The 24,258-nt window shown below is 39.0% G+C and overlaps 1 protein-coding gene across 6 annotated transcripts in view; it reads right to left on the bottom strand.

Annotated features, from left to right (window-relative positions):
• bcl11aa (BCL11 transcription factor A a) overlaps positions 1 to 24,258 on the bottom strand; it is a 288,569-nt gene that overhangs the window by 133,221 nt on the left and 131,090 nt on the right. For 3 of the 6 annotated variants that reach the window (XM_072580983.1, XM_072580984.1, XM_072580985.1), the window contains exon 3: positions 14,763 to 16,651. In XM_072580983.1, the coding sequence (XP_072437084.1) occupies positions 14,763 to 16,651 (1,889 nt within the window). Of the gene's footprint in view, positions 1 to 7,861; positions 7,975 to 12,090; positions 16,652 to 24,258 lie in introns of those variants that run through there. The other 3 variants (XM_072580981.1, XM_072580986.1, XM_072580982.1) reach the window with 2 other exon arrangements.

Below are 24,258 nucleotides of genomic sequence, written 5' to 3' on the forward strand. Positions count from 1 at the left end.
TCCAGAGGGCAAAATGTTGTCCTGTGATGAGGTGCCTGCTCACCACTTGATGAGATCCTGAGACAGAGTCACAGGGGTGCTGCAAGTGAAGCCATCTGCTCTGAAGGACCACCATCAAGCTGTCCATCAGGCTTTTGAAGTTGTGGTTGTGCTTTCTGAACCAGGCAGGTGGTGCTCTGCACACACCCTGCACAAAGTGGTGGCTTGCTGCACTTGGCATAGAGAGAGACCCTCTAGAGATGTGTGGGCCTTAGAGAGGGTGGAGTGGTGGATGTACACACCTCATCAGAGGAAGAGGAGCAATAAGACATGGAAAAAGGAGAGAAGGAAGAAAATGCAGAACACAGAGCTGCTGCTGCAGCAGAAGGGAATGGCCTCAGGACTCAAAGGTCTCAAGAAGATGCCATTAATATCAGAAATCAGCTTACCCAGGCACTATTCCACTCTGGGAAAATAATGTGGCTAAAAACTCAATTTGCGCTATGTATGAGCGCACTTCCATTGAATTTGCAGCCTGAAATAGGCTCATTCCTGCTTTCATTGAAGGATACACTTCTGTCCAGAGGTTTCACTGTCCCATAAATAGATTCTTGTTCCCCTTCAACACTTCATTATTCTTCTTGATGCATCATTAAAAATAGAAGTTTATACAACTGCCATTGTGATCAATAATTACGTGGTGTTCAAAATGAGAACATGAGTCCAGGTATAGGTGAAACACATGTTAGTGATGCAGTCAGTGCTCAGACAGATGCAGTTCCACTCTCAGCCACTTCTATGTGGCACTCCTCCTAGAGCCTGCTCATTTGTTTCTGCCTGTGGCTGAGATGCATGTGGTTCCCTCAACATTCCCAGTGACTATCTTTGCCCTAAGATCTTGTTCTGGACAGTGGGAAGGGGCCACCAACTGGAGTGCAACTGACATCCCTTCCAAACATCTGCATAACCAGCTACAGTGATCGGTCCATGCTACAAAGTATAGCATGCATCCTATAAGCATTAAGAGCACAGTTTCTGCATCCAGAGCCAGTGCTGTGAGACAAATCTCTCCAGAAACATATCACTCCCTCAGTGGAAGAACTCATGTGCTCAAAGCTTTAGTCTAGTGGGCTACATGAGCAGAATGGACTGCTCAATTTACAGCATGAGCCTGCATACTTTTGACATCAAGGAAATCATCTGTCACTGCCAGAACCTCTTTTCATGTGCCTAGTTAAGCATGCTGTGTGTACTCTCCATCCTCCAAGGAGAACAGTTCACAGGAGCTTCTGATTTTATCACTCTTCTTATTCACTCATGATATGCATTGAGTGCCATCCTATTAATCTGTTGATGGGAATCCACTGTAGTGACTAAATTTGAGCTGAGGGGATGCATTTGTAAGATGTGATGGTGTTTGCTCTGATACCAGCATCTGTTCTGGCACAGTCACAGGAATCTCTCTTTCCTCTGTAACATCAGTGTGAGACACAAGAAGTAATCATGACAACTAGCCTTGGAGAGCGGTAACCTCTGCAATGCTGAAACTTTCCAATGCAGCTGTCAGATGTAAAGTACAAGCCATCCTTTTCCAGTTACGCCTTGCGGTTTCTATTCACCCTATCCAACAAGGATGCTCATTGTATTCCATTACTTGCTTCTGATTAGCCAGACTGGCATCTCCATTGTTGCCTTTCATTGTCCAATATAAGGACCCTTGTTCCCCTTCAAGACTTCATTACTTTTCTTGGCACATCATTAATAAATGGAAGCTTACACATTCCCTGGGGAGTCAGACACTGAGGGTTGACCTTACAGAGGTTTATAATATCATGAGGAGCATTGATAGAGTGAATAGACAAGGTCTCTTTCCTAGGGCAAGGGAGTCCAAAACTAGCGGACATAGATTTAACGTGAGAAGGGAAAGATTTAAAAAGGACCTGAGGGGCAACATTTTCATGGAAAAGGTAGTGTATGTCTGGATCGAGATGCCAGAGGAAGTGGTGGAGGTGAGTACAATTCCAACATTTAAAAGGCCATAAATAGGAAGGGGTTAGAGGGATATGGACTATATGCTGGCAAATGGGGACTAGGTCAGATTGGAATGTCTGGTCATTGTGGATGTGTTGGACCAAAGGGAGTGTTTCCGTGCTTTATGACTCTATGACTCTATAATTATATGGCTTCCAAAAAGAGAACTTGAGCCCAAGAATATGTGAAACACATCTGATTCACTCAGTGCTCAATCATCAGCTGGCTGTGACTATGTAAAAAAACTTGACCCTTCCTCCAGTCTAGACTTTTTTTTAAATAGGCTTTATGTGTCCTTTTGTCCTACAAGGTCAAAAGAGACTCAGGCAAGGCGTGGCTGGCCTTTGTGGGTCATATCCATGGGAACCTCTATGTTGCTGGCAAGTCCACAACAACACAAGAGTTTGGAGCTTTCTGAAAGGTCAGTAGGTCCATGGGTTATAATTATGTTTTGGAGCAGGATACATCCTTACACTGCTCACCTGGATGCCTGCTGGAGGTTGACTATCCAGACACCTGAGTCAACTTGCCAAAACAAATGCCTGCATTGCACACAGCATCTGCTTAGGTGGTCAGCCACCTCTGCGCAGGTATGTTTAATTGGGAGGCTGGCCCTCTTTTACTCTACTCTGGAAAAAGGACCACCCTCTTTTTCCTCACTGTCTCAAAGGGACTCCTGCAGGTCTATAGCTGTGAAGTGAGAGAAAGCCCCAGCCAACAGTTCCAGCCTCTGTCTTTCCTGCCCCACATTTTCCACCCACTGCAAATAACAAAGTAAAACAACAGCCACAATAATAGCCGCTGTAGACTATTTAAACCAAGTTGGTACTTGCTCTGTGTTACCAAATTGGCTGCTAAACCACTGTCCAGCCAATTATCAGACAATCCCTGTGAAAATCGGGATCTGTGAATACTATCCTGCCCCACTCTCCATGCAGATCTTTGGAATCAAGAAACAGCCCCAAACATTGTTCCCAAACCAGATACAAACAACAGGCCCAATGTCTGAATTTTGAAATTGGACTCCATAGAGTGACAAGGGAAACTAGGATTTAATCTGTAGCTCTGATATACAAGCCAGTTTACAGAAATAGATTCATAACATTTGAGGCAATGCATCAGCTATCCTGGGTAACTTCATGGCTTAAAACCTGATCTAATCTGATTTGTAAATTGGTGCACACATTATTTCCTACCTATGATATGAAGATTTTGAGTTCTGACATTTAAAAAAAGTGAAGCAGACACAGAATTGAAATATTTATCTCTATAAAATCCTCATAAATAATTCACTTTCTTCCTCTGATATAATAAATACAACACCTCTATATATAGAACAATAAAAACATTTTCCATCAACCACAGTCCTTCCATAGAGCATGTACAATTTGCACTTCCTTCTCCCAATTTACTTGAATAATCAACGTACATCATAAATAGATCACACTCACTATGTTCTGAACCTACAATATTTCTTTATAACATTATTTTCTATGTGATACTGCATACTTATTTCATCATTATAAATTGAATGCAGCTACTAAGTCTATTAGAAAAGGTTACCAGACTGCCTCAACAAAACCCTGACCCCAGCAAACAGTTCAGGGAATGAATACAGAATGTGATGTCATACAAAGGCACAGATGGCTTGGAAGAGCACAGATCCAATCATTTTTTTGTACTGAATCAGTTGGTCTCAACTGGGATAGAAATGGGATGCAATGATTGGTCTTCATTCACCAGGAGGTAAATAGATGAGAAATTCACACAGGATTTCCTCACTCGGTCACTATCCAGTGACCCTGCCTATAAAGTGGTGTAAGTGGTGGCTGGATGAGGCCAAGAACTAGCTGAGTTGTGATGCTCCCACAGCACTCAATGTCTAGGCTCACATGTGAGGGACGGCCACATAGATGATGCACTGTCGGACTGAGAGCACCTGTAGATCAGTATCCCAATGAGTCATTACCTTCAGGAAATGAAGGGGAAGGAGAGAAAAACTGAAAAGAAAGAAGTTAAAAAGAGCTTTATACTACTTTCAGGTAAATATGAATAACATTTTTTTCAAAAGAATCAACAGCTAGTAACAACAGCAAAGAAAGAAGCGACAGAGCTGTAAAACAAAAACAAAAATATCAATTGCATTGGACAAAGATTTTGGACTAAAATGGTAGTTACAAAAATTAGGAACAGAAATAGCAATCAGAAACATTTTTTTAAACTATCAACCTTCTACCCATCCCTACCTTTAACAGTTTTACACTTTTAACGTATAAAGTACCCAGGATAGGCCAGCAGCATTTATTACCAAACCCAATCTGCTTCAGAATGAATTAGACTGTATTGGGCCATTAAGCCATAGCCTTATATGTCATTTAAGCATGCTATAAAATGCAACATTGTTGAGTCACACACCATAACAGAAAAACATCACTATATTCAAGCTTAAATCAACATTAAATAAAGATGCAAATTACAAATTGTATACAAGTATCATGCCACAATTTCTTTATGGTTAAAAGTCCACTCTAAGACCAAATGCATAGTGAAAGTTGTATTATGATTCATAACCATGCTCCTCCAGTGCAGTATTAATGTATTTATGTAAAAAAGTACTGTATTGCAATCAAACAACATTCTAAACAGCTACTTGGAAAATTTTGTGGAGTAAAAATTTGTTGTCTAAAATTCTCCAATGTTTTCAAATTCTAATGAGCAGAAAATCAGAGGCTTTATAAGGCTGAAAATGTTTTGCCATGTCTTGGTTATAATAAATTTGAGAAAATTTTGTTCAATTTGTTTAACAAAATGCTCGCAATGCAGGGAGAGTTTCTCAGTGCACTGTTTATGGAACTTAACCCAGTTATAAAAAGACATAATTTTACAACATAGTACAGACAGAATCTTCCTCGATTTTTGCACTGGTCACAAATCAAGAAAGTAAATGAGTTTAAAAATACTAGAGAAAGGTGGTGTGATTTTATGTGGATTTAAAATTAAATGTTTTTAAAATATGTTGATTTCAAACTACCAATGTTTTGTTAATAGATGAATTCCACATCATTTTACCTGGTTACAACACCTTCATAAAGATTACTCCTTTTCTTATGCTTAATAGATTATTCAATGTATTGGTGAGGTAGGTTGAAGTGATCCAATTGATAGGTGCTCAATTATCTAATAATACAGGAGATAGAACATGGATTCCCAATCTTGACCCTATAATTAGCAGTGACACCAGAGGAGTCTTGGTAATTGTCCAATTGGAGAAAAAGTGTAGACAACAACACATGACAGGCCACCAGCTCAAGCTCTCATAAGTCAGTTAAAAGAATGGCTCTGGCATGTGCCTTAGAGGCAGCTAACTGTCTAATTTGAAATGAATGATGCATGGCCTTAAAATACTTAAAAGGGAACCAATTCAAAGAAAAATTCACTGAAACAAATTAGTGAACTAAAATACTAAAATGGACGATTTAATCTACTCTGATATATAGGCGATATTTATCTTGATTTGGCTCCTTTAGTAAGGCAGAATTTACTCAGCCCGTAAAAGAATAAAGATTCATAATCAGCACATATACTAATGAATATGTTTACTGCAGCAATGTTACATGTTTGGTGGCAAAACATGTTTATGTGCTACATTCTTTGCAGCACTAAGTTTACTGCATGTTGTCAAGATGTAGTGAAATACAATTAAGTGAAGGTCAAATAATTAATACAATATATATTTCTAGTTGAAGTTAAAAACAGATCATTTTCATTTGATTATTTATGACATTTCCAAATAGAGGCTTCATTAATCACTAATGAAAAGTGGATTCGAATAAAATGTTAATAAAGCAAAATTTCAGGTTTCAAACAGCATTTAGTTATTTCACAGATCACCCTCCAATACCTCCTTCCCAGCAGTCTGTTCATTTTCATCATCTTATTTACATAAAAGTAGGGTCCTCAATTTATTGCACAGCAGTCATTAACTGCTTGGTAGAGATTAACAAATGTGGTCACTAGGGAGTTGAAATATTTGGCTTTATTAATTTTAGCAAGGAAGGAGACAGGTGAGGTGTTATTAGGTTTTTTTCTGATAAAACTAGGGAACACAGTAAGTTCTAGTCCTCAGTATTGAAGTTAGAATGTTCATAATAGCTATAAAAAAAAATAGGATTCAATGACACTGTTTTTTCCAATAGAAGACAAGAGCAGGAGCAGTCCACTCATCTCCTCAAGCCTCTTCTGTCTTTTAGTTAAATCATAGCTGACTTGTATGTTAACATCCATACATCTTGGGTCCATACCCTTTAATATTTTAGACTGACAGAAATGATTAAATCTTAATTTTGATGTTTTTCATTGACGTATAGCTTATTTTTTGTGAGTTAGTGAGGAATGTTTCATGGACTGAAATCCGTATGCTGAATGAAGCAGCAAAAGACATTCAGTAGTTTTGTTCTAAATCCATGGTTTAGCACAAACATCAGTTTCCAATTTTCCCTCCTCGATCATCTCTCTCTGCCCATAAGCCAACAACAATCCTCAAGGATGACATAAGTATCTTCTATACATAAATATCAACCTGTTCAGATATGTTATGACAGATCTGCAGAGCAAGTAAGATTGAAATGAGGATTTCTGGCCCAGAGGTAGAGATACTACCAATACACCAAAGTAGCACTCAAGAAGCAGCCTCTCAAACACAAGGTTCAATATGCTCTCTCTGTTCACAATCAAAGCTGGAGTTGTCCTGGTTTACCCTTGAAGGGACCTGCACTTCCAGAACTTGCAGGGAATAAATATTCTAGGTTTTCAATACCCCTTGTGTGAAGAAATGCTTTCTGACATCTTCTCTGAATGGTCTAGTTTTAATTTTAAGATTGCGCAACATTATTTCCCAACAAAGGAAATAGTTTCTTTCTATCTACCCTATCAATTTTAATCACCTTAAACACCTCAAGTGGATCATCCTTTAATCCTTCTTATTCAAAGAACTACAAACCTAGCTTATGCAACCTGTCCTCAAAATGAACTCTTTTAGCACAGTATCATTCTAATGAATATGTACTGCAGAACAGTAGCCTAACAAATGTCAGCACAAAATATCCTGTGAGACCCATGGCAGCACCAATAGTGATGGTGAAATTAATTATAAAATATAACTATTTCAAAAATGATTCTAAAAATAGCCTGAGCTGTTACATTTAGAATACTTTTAAAACTGTGAAATAAAGATTTGCTTCATCACATTCCTCCAAAATACTCCACTACTTGTAAAAGTGTCCAGGAGACTATGCAGTTGTTGTAAAATCCCAAGTGACTGCTAATGTGCATTAGCAACAACTTGCATTCATTTAAGTGTCTTTAACGGGGCGATAATTGACAAAAAAAACAGAAGTCAAATTCATTATTTGAAAAGCAAATCCTCTCTAAAGAATCAGTATTATGTCTACAGATCTTCATTCTCTCTCAAAAATACTTTTTTACCCTTCTTCCTTCTCTATCTCTGGCCTCACACATTGGCTATACGCCCCCTCTGTCAAACTGATAAGGTTCTCAATTGCATTTGGAAATTTTAAAAACATATGGTACTTTTTTAAAAATTCAATATAATAAAATGCCAAAAATATTTATTCAAAGTAACTCCTCTAAAGTAGACCAAACAATTTGTCCCAAAAGTGCCCACAAAACAGGTCAAAGATGCCAAATACAAAATGATAAAACAATCTAATACCAATATTTTACATATGTTTTCAGAGGCATAAAGTTACACAAAGGTGGAATTGGATTTATTAAACTGCTTCAGCTGAAAAGTTCCTCAATAGCAGCATAGATAGAGTAAGTTTAGTCTTACCCTTTAAAGCAAGGAACTGCAACATGCAGCTTCTAGATCTTGGAGTATGAGCTGTTATGTCCCTTGTGTGTCAATAATGTAGAACATTGCAGGTGTAGCTCCCTGACTTCCTCCTGTCTCCAGTTATAAAACAAAAAAATGTCTGTTGCTTTATAAATGTATAGATGAAATTAAATGTGACATTGTAGTTTTAATCATTCAAATAACATGTAACTAAGAAAATATATATATGTACCAAATTTATGAGAAAATGGGGTCACACTTCTATATAGTTTTACAACAGTGCCTTACATGTTTTGCTTGTCACATAAATCTGCTCATGAAATTCTCATAAATGCACAAAGGCCTCACAGGTTCACGATTTTATAATGCAATTAATGCATAGCAGTTTGAGAAAGCCACTGTTTCCTTGTGCCACTTCACTTGCAGTTTTAGACTCCAAGATGCATGCACCAATGATTTGCTTGAAATATGGTTGTAGTGTATGAAGAGATGCCAACAGAAACACACCTGCAGGCACCGGAGTTTTAGAGGTGTAATGTCCTCCATTTGATAAAACTAAATCTTCAGCAATCGCAATAACAATGTTACGTTAAAAACTTACATTTATTTAGCAAATTCAATCTTTTAATATTTTTAAAGAAAAAGACCATTCTAGACCTTTCATTTAGAAAACTATGGAAACGCACAGCAGATCAGTCAGTATTTGAAAAATAAATAGTTCAAGCATAATTTCTGGATGCTTCAATCCGTTTTCCAAATTTTCTATTTGCATTGCATATTATTTCTTAATAAAACTTTAAATTTGTCAGTAATTATATTGCAAAGTTTTGGCTGCTGATCAAGTGCTGCACCCGTGAGAAGTTTCCACCTTTCTATAAGAGCAGGGAGTGATTATCTATCCATGCTCCTTCTCAAAGTGTAAAATTGGTGCAATAAAGGGCAAAGAGCCCATTCATCCCTCCGTTTGGGCCCATTTGAAAAGGACAAAAATGGATGGTATCCTAGTTACTGTAGGACATGAAAAATTTATTATATTACCCACTTTGTATCCAAGTTTTGCACCAGACACTCAAAAATTTAGTTAATATGGGAAAAACATAATCAACTCTAAAGAAAATTAAATGATAAGCTAAGAGCTACTGCTACCGTATTGTAAGATAAGTTTGCATTTATTATTTTAATGCAGCTGACATAGTAATGGAAAAAGGAAAATCATATAAACATCTTAGAGGTTTGCTAACATTCACAGAAGTAATTTCTATCAGGGATTTGTTTGGTCCATGGACCAAATCTGGACAGACAAATTCTTTCATTTTGAGTTTCAATTCAACGTAATATTATCACGAATATAAAAATAGTGAAATTTGCACACTCCTATTGTGAGTCAGTGAGAAAGATATTGGTAATAAAACTGGTCTTTTTCAGTAACAAAACTCAGACTTGTAGAAAATTAGCAGTCTGCTGTACACTGAGTCTGATTTTCTGTTTCATCGAAGTCAATGGACAAACCAGTTTTGTGCTAAATGAACTGCTGATGCATTAATAGTCAATTTTACGCTACTGGTGAAATCCAATTTCACTGCCATTACAAAGCTGAGCCCTATAAACTTAAAAAATTCCAGATTTGAAGTCCAGCCCATGCCTGATTAGCAGATCTCAAACCAAGTGACAGCAGGATGTTACAACTGACCTCAGTGCTCACAGGGTAGAAAGGGGAAAACAAACCAGGATCCCAATTCCTGATTCTCATCCAATATTGGAAATGTAATTCAGTGGGCACTGAATGAGGACAGGAACTGGTTTGTTGTAATGCCTTCAACTGATCAAATAGCTCACGGACAGAAATATAAATAATGGCTAATTAAGGAATGTGCATAGGGGAATCCTGCAAAAGTATACTCTAGCAGTAGTCAATGTTTTCAGAAGAAGGGAAACAAAAATCAAAACATACTAAATTAAATAACTTAATTTATAAAAAGTACTAGAAAAAGCAAAAGTGGACATTCCTTTCTTATTACACCCATCTATGAGAACTCTGTACCTAAAATTCCTAGTTTTAGTTTCTTATGGTGATAACAACTAATCCTAGTCATTAATGGCATTCCTGGTACTTTTCTAATTTGTGGATTTGGCCATAATTCTTTATATTGGATTTGCTATTAATTACAGATTTAAGTTTGGGCATTAAGTTTTGAAATCTAACTCAATGAAAAGCCACCAGTTCAACATCAGTATCAAACATAGTTAAGATTTTCCCATTTGACCAGAACAATATGACATACAGATTACAGAATGAGGCTATTTCTCACAGTAATACAGTCATCCCCTTCCTGTCTCCAATCTCAAAGCCCTTCCCTCCCTGTTCTGATCCACATGGTACTGCAGCCTTCTCTTCCTTCTACCTTTCTAACTACTGATATTGATAGCCATGGCATCATCATACTTGTAAGAACAATTCAAATCAAATTCAGTCATTAAATTCCCAAGCCACATAAACAGAGTACAATCCACATTCTATTCTAAGTCAGTTTCTGCGGGCCATGGAGACAACAAATGAATCAAACTAGGTTTGAAAAAAGTCTAAGGCTTTTAACTGTTTGTTATCCTGTAATCCTTGCTGGGAAGACATCTCGAGAGTTGAAGCTTAACATGAAGTTCAAGAAGTAACTTGAAGGTGGAACACGCACTTGTATTATAAACAGAACCTATTAATGATTATTAAGGAGTTAAAAAATATTATTTGAAGACGAGGCAACACCATTACATCGCATCTTAAGTTATTACATTTCCCCACACCTGCATAAAAAAAGCAAATACCACCAAACCTTTGAGTATTTATTTATCTATATCATACCATCTGAGCTCATCAAGGTCTCAAATGTTCAAAACAATAGCTTGGATTTTGCGGTCAGCAGCGAAGTAACAGTCCTCGCAGCTGACCTTGAAGAAAGCTGCCCACATAAGACCTAGTGATCTCCATGGTGTGGACTTGTGGCATCAAATCAAGGGAATCTCCAGGTGTCCAACAATGGAGATGCCATCATGACATTCTTACAGAAAACAAACTAGGAAGTAAAGTGCATTAACGTGCATTTTGTTCAATTTTACAGTGTGAAACCAATGATTGGATTAGAATGTGAATTATCAAACAAAATTTAAGGATAATTAACTACATTAATACCTACAACATTTTATCACAGTGGAAAAGTTTTGCATTGTAACATGAGTTTTCCAGGCTCAGAGACTTTCTTCAGCAGAACACATAACCTACTACAGTGTTTAAAAACTCAGTTAAAAATCTACTACAAGCCAACTCATTTACTGAAATATTTAATAGTAATATTACATTATAAAAAAGGAAGCTTTTGTCAGTTGAGTGATTTTGAGACATGTCGTCTGTGGGGATTCAGTGTAACCTGTGAAGATGAAGGGAATCACTGACAGTAACTTGTGAATTTCTGTGTTTAACTGTGCATGTGCAGGCACCAGAACTTGCTGTTAATTTCACAGCTGTAATGACAGCAAACACTGACAGTTTCGCTGTCATTATAACTGCAAAATCCGGGCCCATGTCTTATAAGCAGAAGGTGCAACATTGGCTGAGCAAGTAGAGCAGCTATACTCAATAGTTTATTGTTTTACATAAAAGGTCCAAATAGATGGGGTTTAGTAATCAATTGACGTGGTGAAATGCAATTAAACTGGTAGTGCCTGCATATCCAACTGCTACCTGACAATTAACTCTAAATGTATACACAGAGTGCACAGATATGAAGATTGGTCATGTTCTCTTTGGGGGAGGAGGTCAGGGAAATAGACATCAATTAAATGTTCCGAATGCTCTGTTAGTAACAAAGAATTTATTGTCTGCTTCATTCTACAATCAAAACATCATGTTAAAAAATTTGGATAGCCAATGGTCTAAACAATCCAGCCAAATGGCCAGTAATCCCCAACCATGCAGGATACAACTCTGCACATGACACTCTGTGAATTTGCGAATTTGATGGTTATCTGAAATGTTAAACCTTTACAGAAGACAGGCAATTTTCTCCAGCATGCTGACAAAACTTACAGGTCAGAGAAAGGGGACACGGCAGAGATAAACCTTAGCTGGAGCAGAAGCTACTTATTTGGAGTATGCCATATAAAAACAAATAACTAAATAAACTTAAAAATAAAAAAAATGAGAAAAGCAATAAATAAGCACACACAAGGTTCACCAATTAGCTTTAAAATTTTTATTAATTTTTTTTCATAAAGGGACAAAATGGGCATGTGAACAGGATAATGCAGACAACTGCCAAAACACAGACAGTGGTTTCCAATAGACTCCTGAACTTAACATAGACCAGAAACAAATACAATAAAAGCCAGGTTGTAATGACCTTTGGTCATCTAAACAAAGAAAAAAAATTAAAAAATAAAATGGAAAAAAGATCAATTTAGTGCATCCGTTTTGAACAGCGCACATAAGCAATAATAAATAGTGAATCCCATAGTAAAAGATAATTTTCAAGTTACAACAACAGCTTTTATTACAGGAATAGAAAAGGCCGATAACAAAATATTCTGCATTGCCATTTACAAAAATGTATTGACTCAAGCGGCTTTAATATGCTTTGCATATGAAATTTTCCCAATCTAAATATAAAGCACCATTTAGTTTTTGGCAATGAAAAAACTGCAAACATTTAATTTACTGCATATGAAGTTAGATGCTGGAATGTAGTAGGTGAGAGGTTAGGAGACAGAAGCACACTACAGAACAAACATTAGCTTGCAGTACTGTATACAGTATGGCAGCAGGAAGGGAAAGATATGTACAACCATCCGCTTTGACCATTGGCGTGACTTTCTAAAGTTACCCCCAAGTGGCCGTTATACGACCTCTTAACTATACAATGTCACGGGTGTGTACTTTTTTTTGTTTGTTTGTTTTTTTTTGTTGAAACGTACAAATAATTCGCACTATATTATCCTGCCAAATTAAAAAAATATACTGTGGCAGCCTGTGTTTTTTTTCCACTACCAAAAAAAGGTACGTTGATACCTTTAAAGAACAAGCAACAGTTAAAAATACAAGCTTCAATATAAATACTATTGTGCCTACACTAGGTGAACATTTATTTCAAATAACCATTCTAGAAATACAGAAAAGTAGAGACCATAAATGTGTTTAGCATAGGAATCAACATGTGTGCATTTTCCTATAGTTAAGTACTATATATATATACACTATATATATATATATATATAATCTTAAACCTTTCCCCAATGTGAGTTTTGTACAACCTGAAGAGCTGTGTATCCAAGGCAGAGTATCCACTAACTGTATAACATGTAGGAGTCTTGACAACCACCAAGACACTGGAACTCTAAAATATAGTTTTCCCGAACAAAATGAAGTGTCTCTTTTAAAAAAAAATCTTACCATTTATACTTAAAAAATCTGTACAAAACATCTTGCACTGTAGGAGCGAGATTATTTATTCTAAATCAACTGCAGTCCCGTTATCGTCCACTGAGGAGACGTGATGTTCAAATGTGTTGCTTTATACTTAATATTCTTTTTAAGTTTAGCCAGGTGCACTATTCTAGTCAATGACTGGCAAATTGACATTAAACAATCAGTTCATTTTCCTTTCCTTAGTATTTTAGTAAGTTTTTTTTCCCTTAATTATATGTTTGTAAACTGGGAAAATTGTACAGTGCACTTAATTGTCCTATCTGAGCTGTCTTTTATCCTTTTGTCTTTTTGCTCAGCCTCTGTACCCCTGATTAAAGAAAGGGCATAGAAGTCACAAGCAGAGTCAAGTGCGATTTAAGTAAAAGCTGGGGGTGGGTGGGTAACTGGATGAGCACTAATGTATCATCTTTATGTTTATACAACTGCTGTGTGGTGTACAAATCAAGCATGACTTTCAGGATCACAGATAGATGCTGTGACATTAATGGATTTGTCAAGACTTTTTTTCCTCGTGTTTTGTTATTTTCATTTTGTTTCAATATTGAGAATTGGTTAACTCATTGGTAGCCAAAACAATCAGGTGCATGATGTGGAACTATCACTTGGGTCAACGTAAACCCAAGGCTACTCCTCCAGTACTAAACTGAAGAATAGAAAGAAAACCAATACAGGTTAAATAGATGCAAGGCACTCAGATTATTCAATAGTATTCACCCAATCATCTTCATCAAATTTATTTTCTTCTCCAAAAGTCAAGGCCAGCAATTGTTGTGTTCTAATTTAATATATTAACCCTTTGAGGACAGATTTTTCTTTTGGAAAAAAAATGGTTTTAACAGTGCGAATTCCAGTCTGTCCATAGAGGGTTAAACAAAGGAATAAATGGGGAGTGTTGTTTTCCCTCATTTTGTTTTCCCTCTCTATGTTACAACCTAAACTTTACATGATATGTGTTACAGGACACTATGCAGCATGGTAGTCTTCTTTCAAAAACCAAAATAAAACAGAGAAGGGTAGTTACTCAACACCAACTGAAGACAGAATTAAACTGCCAAACATACCATACATGCGGTCTAATAAGAGAAAAAAACAATAACATACACAACACGTAAATTATTGCACAAGAGAAAGGCTCGAGTTTGCGTAAATGCAATAGTATTGCCCCGATACAAATCATGCATTCATCAGTGACGTTAAACCAGCCGTGCTGGCATTAAGCACATGTTCCTTACGTCCTCAGCTTCCACTTCGTTTGATCACAAGAGAATAGAAAAGCTATAGGGAACTTGAGCATCAATACACCTAATCAGTTTTTATATCATTATTTAACAAGCGCTCACTGTGCCATTTTTTCATGTGTTTTTCGAGGGTACTATACACGCTAAAAGGCATCTGACAAATTTCACATTTGTAAACGTCTTTCCCCACCTGACCGTGCGTTTTCATATGTCGCGTGAGCTTGCTACTCTGGGCACAGGCGTAGTTGCACAGGTCACATTTGTATGGTCTCTCGCCCGTGTGGCTTCTCCGGTGGACTGTGAGATTGCTGCAGTTCTTGAAGATTTTGCCGCAATATTCACATGTGTCACTTCGCTTGCCCTCTTTGGAGCTGGGCCGTCCAGGACCAGGTCCAGTGATATGGGGCGTGCTTCCACCACTTCCTGTGCCACTCCGACCTGAGATCCCACCATCCATTTCTCCTGGAGGAGTGGAAAAGCGTAAACTTCCATTTTCTGAAGAGTGCTCAGATGAAGTTGCAAAAGGCGATTGTCTGGAGTCTCCAAAGCTGAGGAATGGGTCTTTCATCTGTCGTGAGGCAGCATAACCAGCGAGCCACTGGGAGTAAACATTGTCCGTGGGAGCCAAAGGTGCTGATGGCAAGTCAAAGTCTTTCTCAAGTTTTATGCGTTTGGAAAAAGGACTAAGGGAAGTTGGGCTTCCTAAAATAGGCTTCTTGGATAAACCTCCAGAGGCTGATTCACCTGGAGAGGAACCTCTACCATTGACTGTACCATCATCTGTGCGATCAGATTCACCAGCAACCGAATCTTCATCATAAGTATCTCTTTGAACTTCAGTTTCAGATGAAAGATGAGTCCGCTTGTGTTTTTCAACAAGAACTTGGTGAAAGCCCTCACCGTAATGTTGTATTGTATTCATGGTAATGCTGTGCATCACTTCAGGCAAAGATCTCTTCTCCTCTACAGGTCTAGAACTATTCTCATGGTGACGCCCACTCTCTAGATTGACACCAAACGCAAAATCAGACCTATTTTCAGTTTCAGGTTCCTCCTCCTCTTCCTCCTCTTCCTCCTCCTCTTCTTCCTCCTCCTCTTCTTCCTCCTCTTCATCTCCATTTTCTGGAATCATATTGGCATCTGTTTCACTCTTGTATTTGGCTACTGCAGATTTGAGGGCACTGCTGGCACTGCCAACAAGGTCACTAGTACCCGGTTCAGGAGAGCTTGCGGTGGAAAGGCCATCATCTGACTTGACTGTCATAGGTGAGGACTTGTGCAAGTGTGTTTTCATGTGTCTCTTTAATTTGCTGGCCTGAGTGCAGGCATGATCACAAAGGTGGCACTTGTATGGTTTCTCACCGGTGTGGCTTCGACGATGCACTATCAAATTGCTCTGAAACTTAAATGTTTTCCCACAGAATTCACAAGACTTAGATTTGAGCACAGTTTGGGCAGGAGGTGCTGTGGGCTGGAGGGGTGGGAGGGGTGGCGTGCTAAGAAATGGGGATTTGTTGCTCGACTGGAATGGTTGCAATAGCCTTTGCATAGGACTCGGACGGTTTGGTGACAATGGTGGAGTGGAAGTGTTGCCAGCCAACTCTCTAAGTCTCCTAGAGAAATCCATGGATGGTGGCTCGATAGGCATGGAGTTAAGACGAAGTACCCTGTCAAAGGCACTGGTGTGATGTACAGCCACCATAGCCATCTCCTCAGCACTCAGCCGATCCATTCGATGTGGGTCCAGGTGATGCCGGGGTGGTGGGCTAAACAACGGAGGTGTAGGGGGAAAACGGCCTTCTCCAAGCCCTGGGGTTTCCCGTGAGACAGGCCCAGACATTCTCAGTAGGTTGAAAGGACTACTGTCAGCTATGTGAAGTCCATGAAGAGGAGGCTGAGGAGCACAGTCTGCCCCAAGTCCTGAAGGAATGCCAACCCGGGGAGTTAATGGACTTCCGTGCTCAGTCTCTAAATAAATTCTGAATCCGTGGGTGTTCTGGGCATGTTGGAGGAGAAACCATGCACTACTGAATGGCTGTTTGCAAGTTGTGCAAGTGTAACTGCTGGGCTCATCCTTTCCTGCAAGAGAAAACAAACAATATCAGTGAGAGGGCAACTGGATGCCAATCTCAACTGCTACATTCATGCACCTATTTAAAGGGAGAAAACTCACTATTCAGAAAAATAAAGAGCACTGTGGGACAACTTGATCGAAAAATCAATTATTTTCACACCATTTAAACGGCTGTGAACATTTCATTTTTTATCTGATCAAAACTGCTTAGGTTACTCCTCCCCTACTTGAATAATCCAGGTGGCAATGGTAATTTTGTTCCCCACAACAACAGACCAACCTATAAATTTGCTATCTCAATTCTCTGAGAGGGAACCTTTCTAAAATGCAAATCAGACACTAAAATAGAAAGCCATTTTTCCACTCAGATTCCAGATATATAGATAACAGTTATTAAAATATTTACCAGTTTTAACACCTCAATGTAAACAATGATCTAATCTCCTGACTTCGCCTATGCAAAATTGTACTGCTTCAGTGAGTAGAAAAAATGAGAATCTGAGCTATTTTATTCGATCTTCTTTCTCTCCTGAAGACGGTGGCTCATGTTGAGGTATGGCAGAATAGATACTGGTCATCCTCCAGAACCTCCACATATAAAAGAGTCAAGTGCTGAACAAACGCTCACCTCCACTAAACCGGGGCTGCTGAAACCTAAGGCAAAAACCTCACCTGAGATCAAAGAACTCAGTTCAGAACAGGTAATGAACCTGGAAATCTGCATCGATATGAGTCAGCTGTAGAGTACGATCACCAACAGGATCTTAGAGAGCAATGTATCTAATTCCAACTGAAACAATTGATTGGAATTATTACACAAAATAAGCAATGGTTTACTCACAACTCTGAAGTGGAATAAAACAACGTGACCTAACCTATAGGCAGAGTGCTCTAATCAAGTGAACAATAAATAGCTGAATAGTATTTCATTTAAAATAAAAATAGAAGAGTGGGTAACAGAAAATGACTTCTATGATAAATATAAATTCCAAAATTATATTAATGTGGTACCAGTTTTTTTTAAAGATTAGATTAGATTCCCTACAGTGTGGAAACAGGCCCTTCGGCCCAACAAGTCGACACCAACCCTCCGAAGAGCAACCCACCTCCCCACTGACTAATGCAGCTAACACTATGGGCAATTTAGCATGGCCAATTCACCTGGCCTGCACAGCTTTGGACTGTGGGAGGAAACCGGACCACCTGGAGGAAACCCACACAGACACGGGGAGAATGTGCAAACTCCACACAGACAGTCACCCAAGGATGGAATTGAACCTAGGACCCCGGAGCACTGAGCCACCATGTTGATGAAAGCTTATTTTTTAATTAATCCATGGGACTGTGACATTGTTGTTTAGGTCAACATTTATTGCCTTTCCCAGTTGCCCTTGAGAAGGCTCAGGTGAGCTGCTTTCTTGAAGTATTGCAGTCCACATGGTGGTGTTAGTAAGAGAGCCCTTGGAGTTTGAGCCAACAACAATAAAGCAAACTAATGTAGTTCTTTGGTAATAAAGAATTTGTTCTGAAAATAGATGCATTTTGTCGCAGATTTTCAACTTGCCGTCATCACAACATTTGGCAAGAATATCACTTCAAGGAAACAACTTCCACTTATACTGCAGGAGAGGAGAGTGCTGATTAGTTAGCAATTGGACTGTGGTTGTTACAGACATTGCTATGGAGAATGTACCTAACAATGCAATTTACTGCCAAGTTTTGTTTAAATTTTAAACCAGCCAAGTTGACTCTGATTAATCAGAGCATGGCCATGAAAAATATACGTTCAAATGCCTTTCACCTATTTTGTTCAGTTGAAACAGGTGCAATCCGGGTACATTTCTTTCAGTCTGTAAAGAATGGGGCCCTGTGTATTAATATATGGAACTTCCAGCCTACATAAGTGTGCCACACTGAGATGTCAATTGGCAAACTTAAATTGATGGCAGCAAAGTTTCTTGCATCTTCAGGACGAACCAGTAACTGTTATCCAATTACAGAATCACAACTAATATTAGAAACTAACTTGCAACTTTTGCAAGCCTGAGCTGATTGGACACGGTTGGTATTCTGCTTGTCGAGTACAACAGAAGGGACATGCTGACTGATATGATTCACTGTTTTCTGGGAAGTATGGTTACATATCTGGCATCACACCAACACTGAAATTCACATACCACATTATTCATTTGTGCGGCAGAACAATTTTTTTTTGTCTTGATGGCAGTATCCTGTTAGTGGTAAATAACACCTGTGTTGCTATCGCATAGTGGTGGTGTGAAACAGCCAGCTTCATCTGTTGCTCAAACGGTAAGTAGGTACTTGGTCCCATAGATAGACTAGATTAGATTAGATTATTTACAGTGTGGAAACAGGCCCTTCGGCCCAACAAGTCCACACCGCCCCGCCGAAGCGTAACCCACCCATACCCCTACATCTACATTTACCCCTTACCTAACACTATGGGCAATTTAGCATGGCCAATTCACCTGGCCTGCACATCTTTTGGACTGTGGGAGGAAACCGGAGCACCCGGAGGAAACCCACGCAGACACGGGGAGAATGTGCAAACTCCACACAGTCAGTCGCCTGAGGCGGGAATTGAACCCGGGTCTCAGGCGCTGTGAGGCAGCAGTGCTAACCACTGTGCCACCGTGCCGCCCAAATCATATCAAACAAAATGTTCCTTCAAACAGAAACAAAATACTACAGCTGCTGGAAATCTGAATTCAAAACAAAAAATGCAAGAGAAACTCGGCAGGTCTAGCAGCATTTCTGGAAAGAGAAACAGAGCTAAGGTTTGATTCAAATAGTTCCAACGAAGAGTCTTTGAACTTGAAACACTAACTTGGATCCTCTCTCCACAAATGCTGCCAAACCTATTGAGTTTCTCCAGCATTTTCTGCTTTTACTTCAGATATCCTTCAGCTGGTTGAAACAAGTAAGGTACTGGCAGTCTCTAACTAGCCTACACTTGCAAAATTCATAACACATATCTAGCAATAGATGTGAATCCTTAATCAGACAACATTTGCTAGATAATCCTGAATGTGTGAGGAATTATACTGGTGACCAATTTAGGATTGTCAGTTGGGCTTGCAGTGTGATACACTTACATGTACTGGAAGCTACATATATTAATGTACAGACCTCTGTTCTTTGCAGACAGAAAGAACACGTACATGCATTGTACTTGGTTCAATTCAAAAAATGGGTGTCAGCCATTCACTGGTTCATTTCCCACTGCAATCCCCTGACCAATCAACTGGCACTCTCTTCTCACATGGTATAAATGTTGATTTTTCCCCTTGAATTGGTATTCTTGTCAAATGTCCTGATGAGTACAAGCTAAAAGACTTTAGACAAAATGTATCTGTTTTCAGCAATACCAAAGCTTAATGTATTTGAAATTTGTTTCTCTTAAATTAACGGAGGCACTAATTCATTTACTGGAGATTTGTTTGAGGTCTTCAAAATAAGGAAAGGATTAAACTCAGTCTCTCTAGATTATTTATTCAAGCTACAAAAATTGTGAAGGACCGAGGACAAGTAGAAGTTACATTACCCAGGTGAAAATTCAGAAGGTCTTTCCTTTAATAATCCTTTAAATAAGTTGAGCACAGAGTGTACAGCAAGTATTAAAAGTTCCATGTGTACCTAACATAACCTTACAAAGAAAACAGGTGGCATATAGGAAGCTGTCTCCGAGTTATGATGTTCTCCTGGGACTTTGTTACAATTTTGAGGTTTATAAATGGATTGTATTTTGGGATTGTACTTTAAATTTAGAGTATAAGAAGGGTGAGTTATGTAACCTATTCTGCAGTCTGTCTGACAGCATAGCTGGTAGTTAGATTCTGGAGTTTAGATTAGATTAGGTTCACTAGTATGGAACCAGGCTCTCCAACCCAACAAGTCCACACCGAATCTCCGAAGAGTAACCTACCCAGACCCATTGCCGTACATTTACCCCTAACACTATGGGCAATTTAACATGGCCAATTCACCTAACCCTGCACATCTTTGGATTATGGGAGGAAACCGGAACACCCAGAGGAAACCCACACAGACATGGGGAGAATGTGCAAACTCCACACAGTCACCTGAAGCGGGAATCAAACCCAGGTCCCTTGCACTGTGAGGCAACTGTGCTAATCATTGAGCCACCACGCCTCCCAACTGAGCCCCCGTGTCACCATGCAGTTGAAACTGCAGCGATCCTAGATTTAAAACAGTACTTAAATGAATAGTAATTGAATTCACATCTGAACACATGGATTCCAGCAAAATTAGAATTGAAAACTAAAAATACTACTGACAACAGTTTTATTGAAATAAAGTCAAATTGTAAACCATATCTCTCAAAGTTCTCATGATTTCTCAGATATAAATATTACAGGTTAAAGAGGAGTCTATGATCTCATTTTTCTCAGATGTAGCCCTGGGTGTTTCAGTGGAAGAAGCGAGCAGGGTAAAAGATATCTTCTTCCCACCAAGTAACCGAAGACAAAGCTACTTAGGAGTCAGTTGAATGCATGGTAGAGTGGGGCATGAGCAAAGACTGCCAACCCATCGCTCTGACAATAATTCAGGCAATAGTTTCATGGTCAAGGTGGTTAACAGAAGGTTTTTTTTATTCCTCACTCTCTGCATAACCCTGCCCAACTGAAGACCAGCATTCACAACCATTTCCCTCACTGCTCATTAGGACCTTCTTCCAAAAACTGTCACATAACTCACTCCATCACTTCAGCTCCTAATGTTACACTGTGCTCCCTCTTACTCTACCAGTTACTGCTTAAGCTCCTTCCAATTCTGTTACCTTCCACATACTAGCATTACTATTCCATCTTGGTGTGCACATTCTCAAAGTATCTCATTGGGCCTCCACTAACACTTCCCTCCCTTTTTACGTAAAGTCAACTTACAAGCAATAGTGGGAAGGTGGTGAGGTCAGGAGGTGAGTAAAAGAGCAATGGCTATTCAAGATCTCAGTTGAAAGTAGTCTCAGAGATTGTGAGGACAGACTGGGTCAGGGTATGGCCAATGGAGAAGCTAATGGATGAATCCTGTAGGGTTTCTGAAAATCTTACACACTGTCCCTTCCCATGGAAATCTCACCCTTGCATACTATGCCTGACAGAATGCAGCTGTTCCAGCAGTCAGTCATCTGTCAGTTTTATCCTTGACACTAAAAGTTAATTCTTGTCACTCTCTTTCCTTTTAGGTGAAGATCAAGTAGACTGCCAAGAATGTGAATAGTTGAAAGACGGCATCACTCATATTGACAGAATATCATTCAACCTTATCTCAGAGAGCACTAGCTTAGAAACTGGTACTACACAAACCTTGCAGGTTAAGCAAATTAGGTCAGCACCAAGAACATCACCAAGCATTAGTCCATAGGCAGGGTTTGTATCTTTGCTCTGCTGTAGAGCACAGATGAGAAAAAACAATATTAATGATTAATTATAACAGATTTTTAAGTGCATTGTGCAGCGTACCAGCGTACAAGTACACAGAGAGAGCACAAGGAGTCCAATTTTAACTTCTGAGAGTTTGAAACTCCATGCAGTCTCCCATGGAACTTGTAGAATCCACAACAATTGGGCCTCTGGTAACAACTCTGAAAGCTTTACTGAAGTAAAACAGCAACAACATTCTGACCTCCCGTCTATCCCACATTTTCCATCCACCTTCTGCAGTTGTTATTTAACTCTGTGGACAAGCACCCACTTGAGTTTCCAATCTACAAATGACTGTATGAATAGAAATGGAGGACATATGAATATGGGCTTTCACAGCAACACTATACTTCTTTATGTGGAATAAAGGCAGTATAGAGGCAAAGCCCTAAAACTATGGCATTGGCTCCACGGGAAAGATATTCTGTCCTCACAAGTTGAGAGCATATCTGCACACCTACAGACTCTGACATGATTTCCATGTTGAGTCCATGCTGTCAGTTGAAACAAACGTTCCCAACTGAGGTTAGCCAGATCCTCAAAACCCAGAGCTGCTTGAAGTCACCGACAAAAACATTTCCAATGTTCTTCGTGGACAATCAGCCATGTTCCTCTTCCCAGACTCCATTAGGGGCCAAACCAACTTGGAACATCAATAATACAAATAAATAAGATAGGGAGATATTTAACTTCTGCGTGAATGTGATTTCATGTCATAATTAGGGGAGTAAAATCTGGCAATACCATAATGTAGAGTTTCTTAAGTTAAAATAAATAGTTTTATGTATTGATATTGGATTTATATCTTAAATTATGTGAAGATGATCCAGGGATAGTGTTGGAAAGTCTTCAGAAGGTGGATAAAAGAAATGGGTCGTACAGAAGGTTGACATATTAAAGGAGAGAGTTTGCTTCAGAGAATCTCTCCTCTTGCAACTGCCTGATTGACCTCGGTCTCCGCATCATCCTTTTCTTCCTTATCCTCTTTTTCATCATTCCTCATCACTACCTCCCCTTGTTAGATCTGCAAGCTTTATCCCCTCAGAAAAGAAGAGTACAGTTGTGTAACACTCTTAGGTTTATACATAAGAAATAGGAGCAGAAGTAGACAGTCATCCCTACAAATCTGCCCTACTATTCTATAATGATCAGATAATGACTGATCTGTCCAGACTTCAATTCCTCTTTTGTGCCAGCTCCTCATTGCCCTCAACTCCTCGATACATCAAAAATATATCTATCCCTCTTTAAATGCTTTCAGTAATCTAGCCAATGCAGGGATAAAGACCTCCTAACATTCACAACCTGCAAAGAATAAATTCCTTTACATCTCAGTTTTAAATGGTTGCCTCATTAGTCTGTAATTGTCCTTAGTTTGAGATTCCCCCATTAGTGGATACATCTTCTCAACCATATCAAGCCCCCTTTAAAGTTTGGTATGTTACAATAAGATTATTGCTCTAAACTGAAATAAAGAAAGGCCTAACCTGTTTACCCATTCTTGATGACTCAACAATCAAGCTAGCCTTTTGAACGCCCTCAAATGGCAAAATGTCCTTTCTTAAATGCACGGACCATAACTGTCGATATTGTGCAAGGTGGAACCTCAGCCACACCCTGTAGAGTTGTAAAAGGACTCCCCTATATTTTAAACCCGCTAGCAACAAAAGGTAAAAATTCCATCTGCCTACTTAATTATTTGCTGCACTAGCATGCTAATGTTTTGTGTTTCATGCACAGGAACACTCAGATCCCTCTATGCTGCATTTTTTTTGTAGTTTCTCTCCATTTAATTTATAGCCTGCCTTCAGATTCTTCCTACCAAAGACCATGAGCTCACATTTTTCTACATCAAACTCCACCTGCCAAGTTTTTAACCCATTCACTCAATCGACCTATTTCCCCTTGCAGATTCTTTAAGCCTTCATCATAATATGCCCTCCCACCCATTTCTGTACCATCAGCAAATTTGGACACATTACACTTGCCCTCTCCTCCAAATCAGTTATGTAGCTGTTAAGTAATTGAGGCCGTAGGAATGATCATTACGGCACTTCACTTGTTGTGCATTTCCAAATTGAAAAAAGCTCATTAATACCCAAGTGACTCTCCATCGGGATTCTGCCAGATCAGACTAGAGCTTTGCT

Source organism: Chiloscyllium punctatum, chromosome 11 (genome assembly GCF_047496795.1).
Source record: "Chiloscyllium punctatum isolate Juve2018m chromosome 11, sChiPun1.3, whole genome shotgun sequence".
Lineage (NCBI taxonomy): Eukaryota > Metazoa > Chordata > Chondrichthyes > Orectolobiformes > Hemiscylliidae > Chiloscyllium > Chiloscyllium punctatum.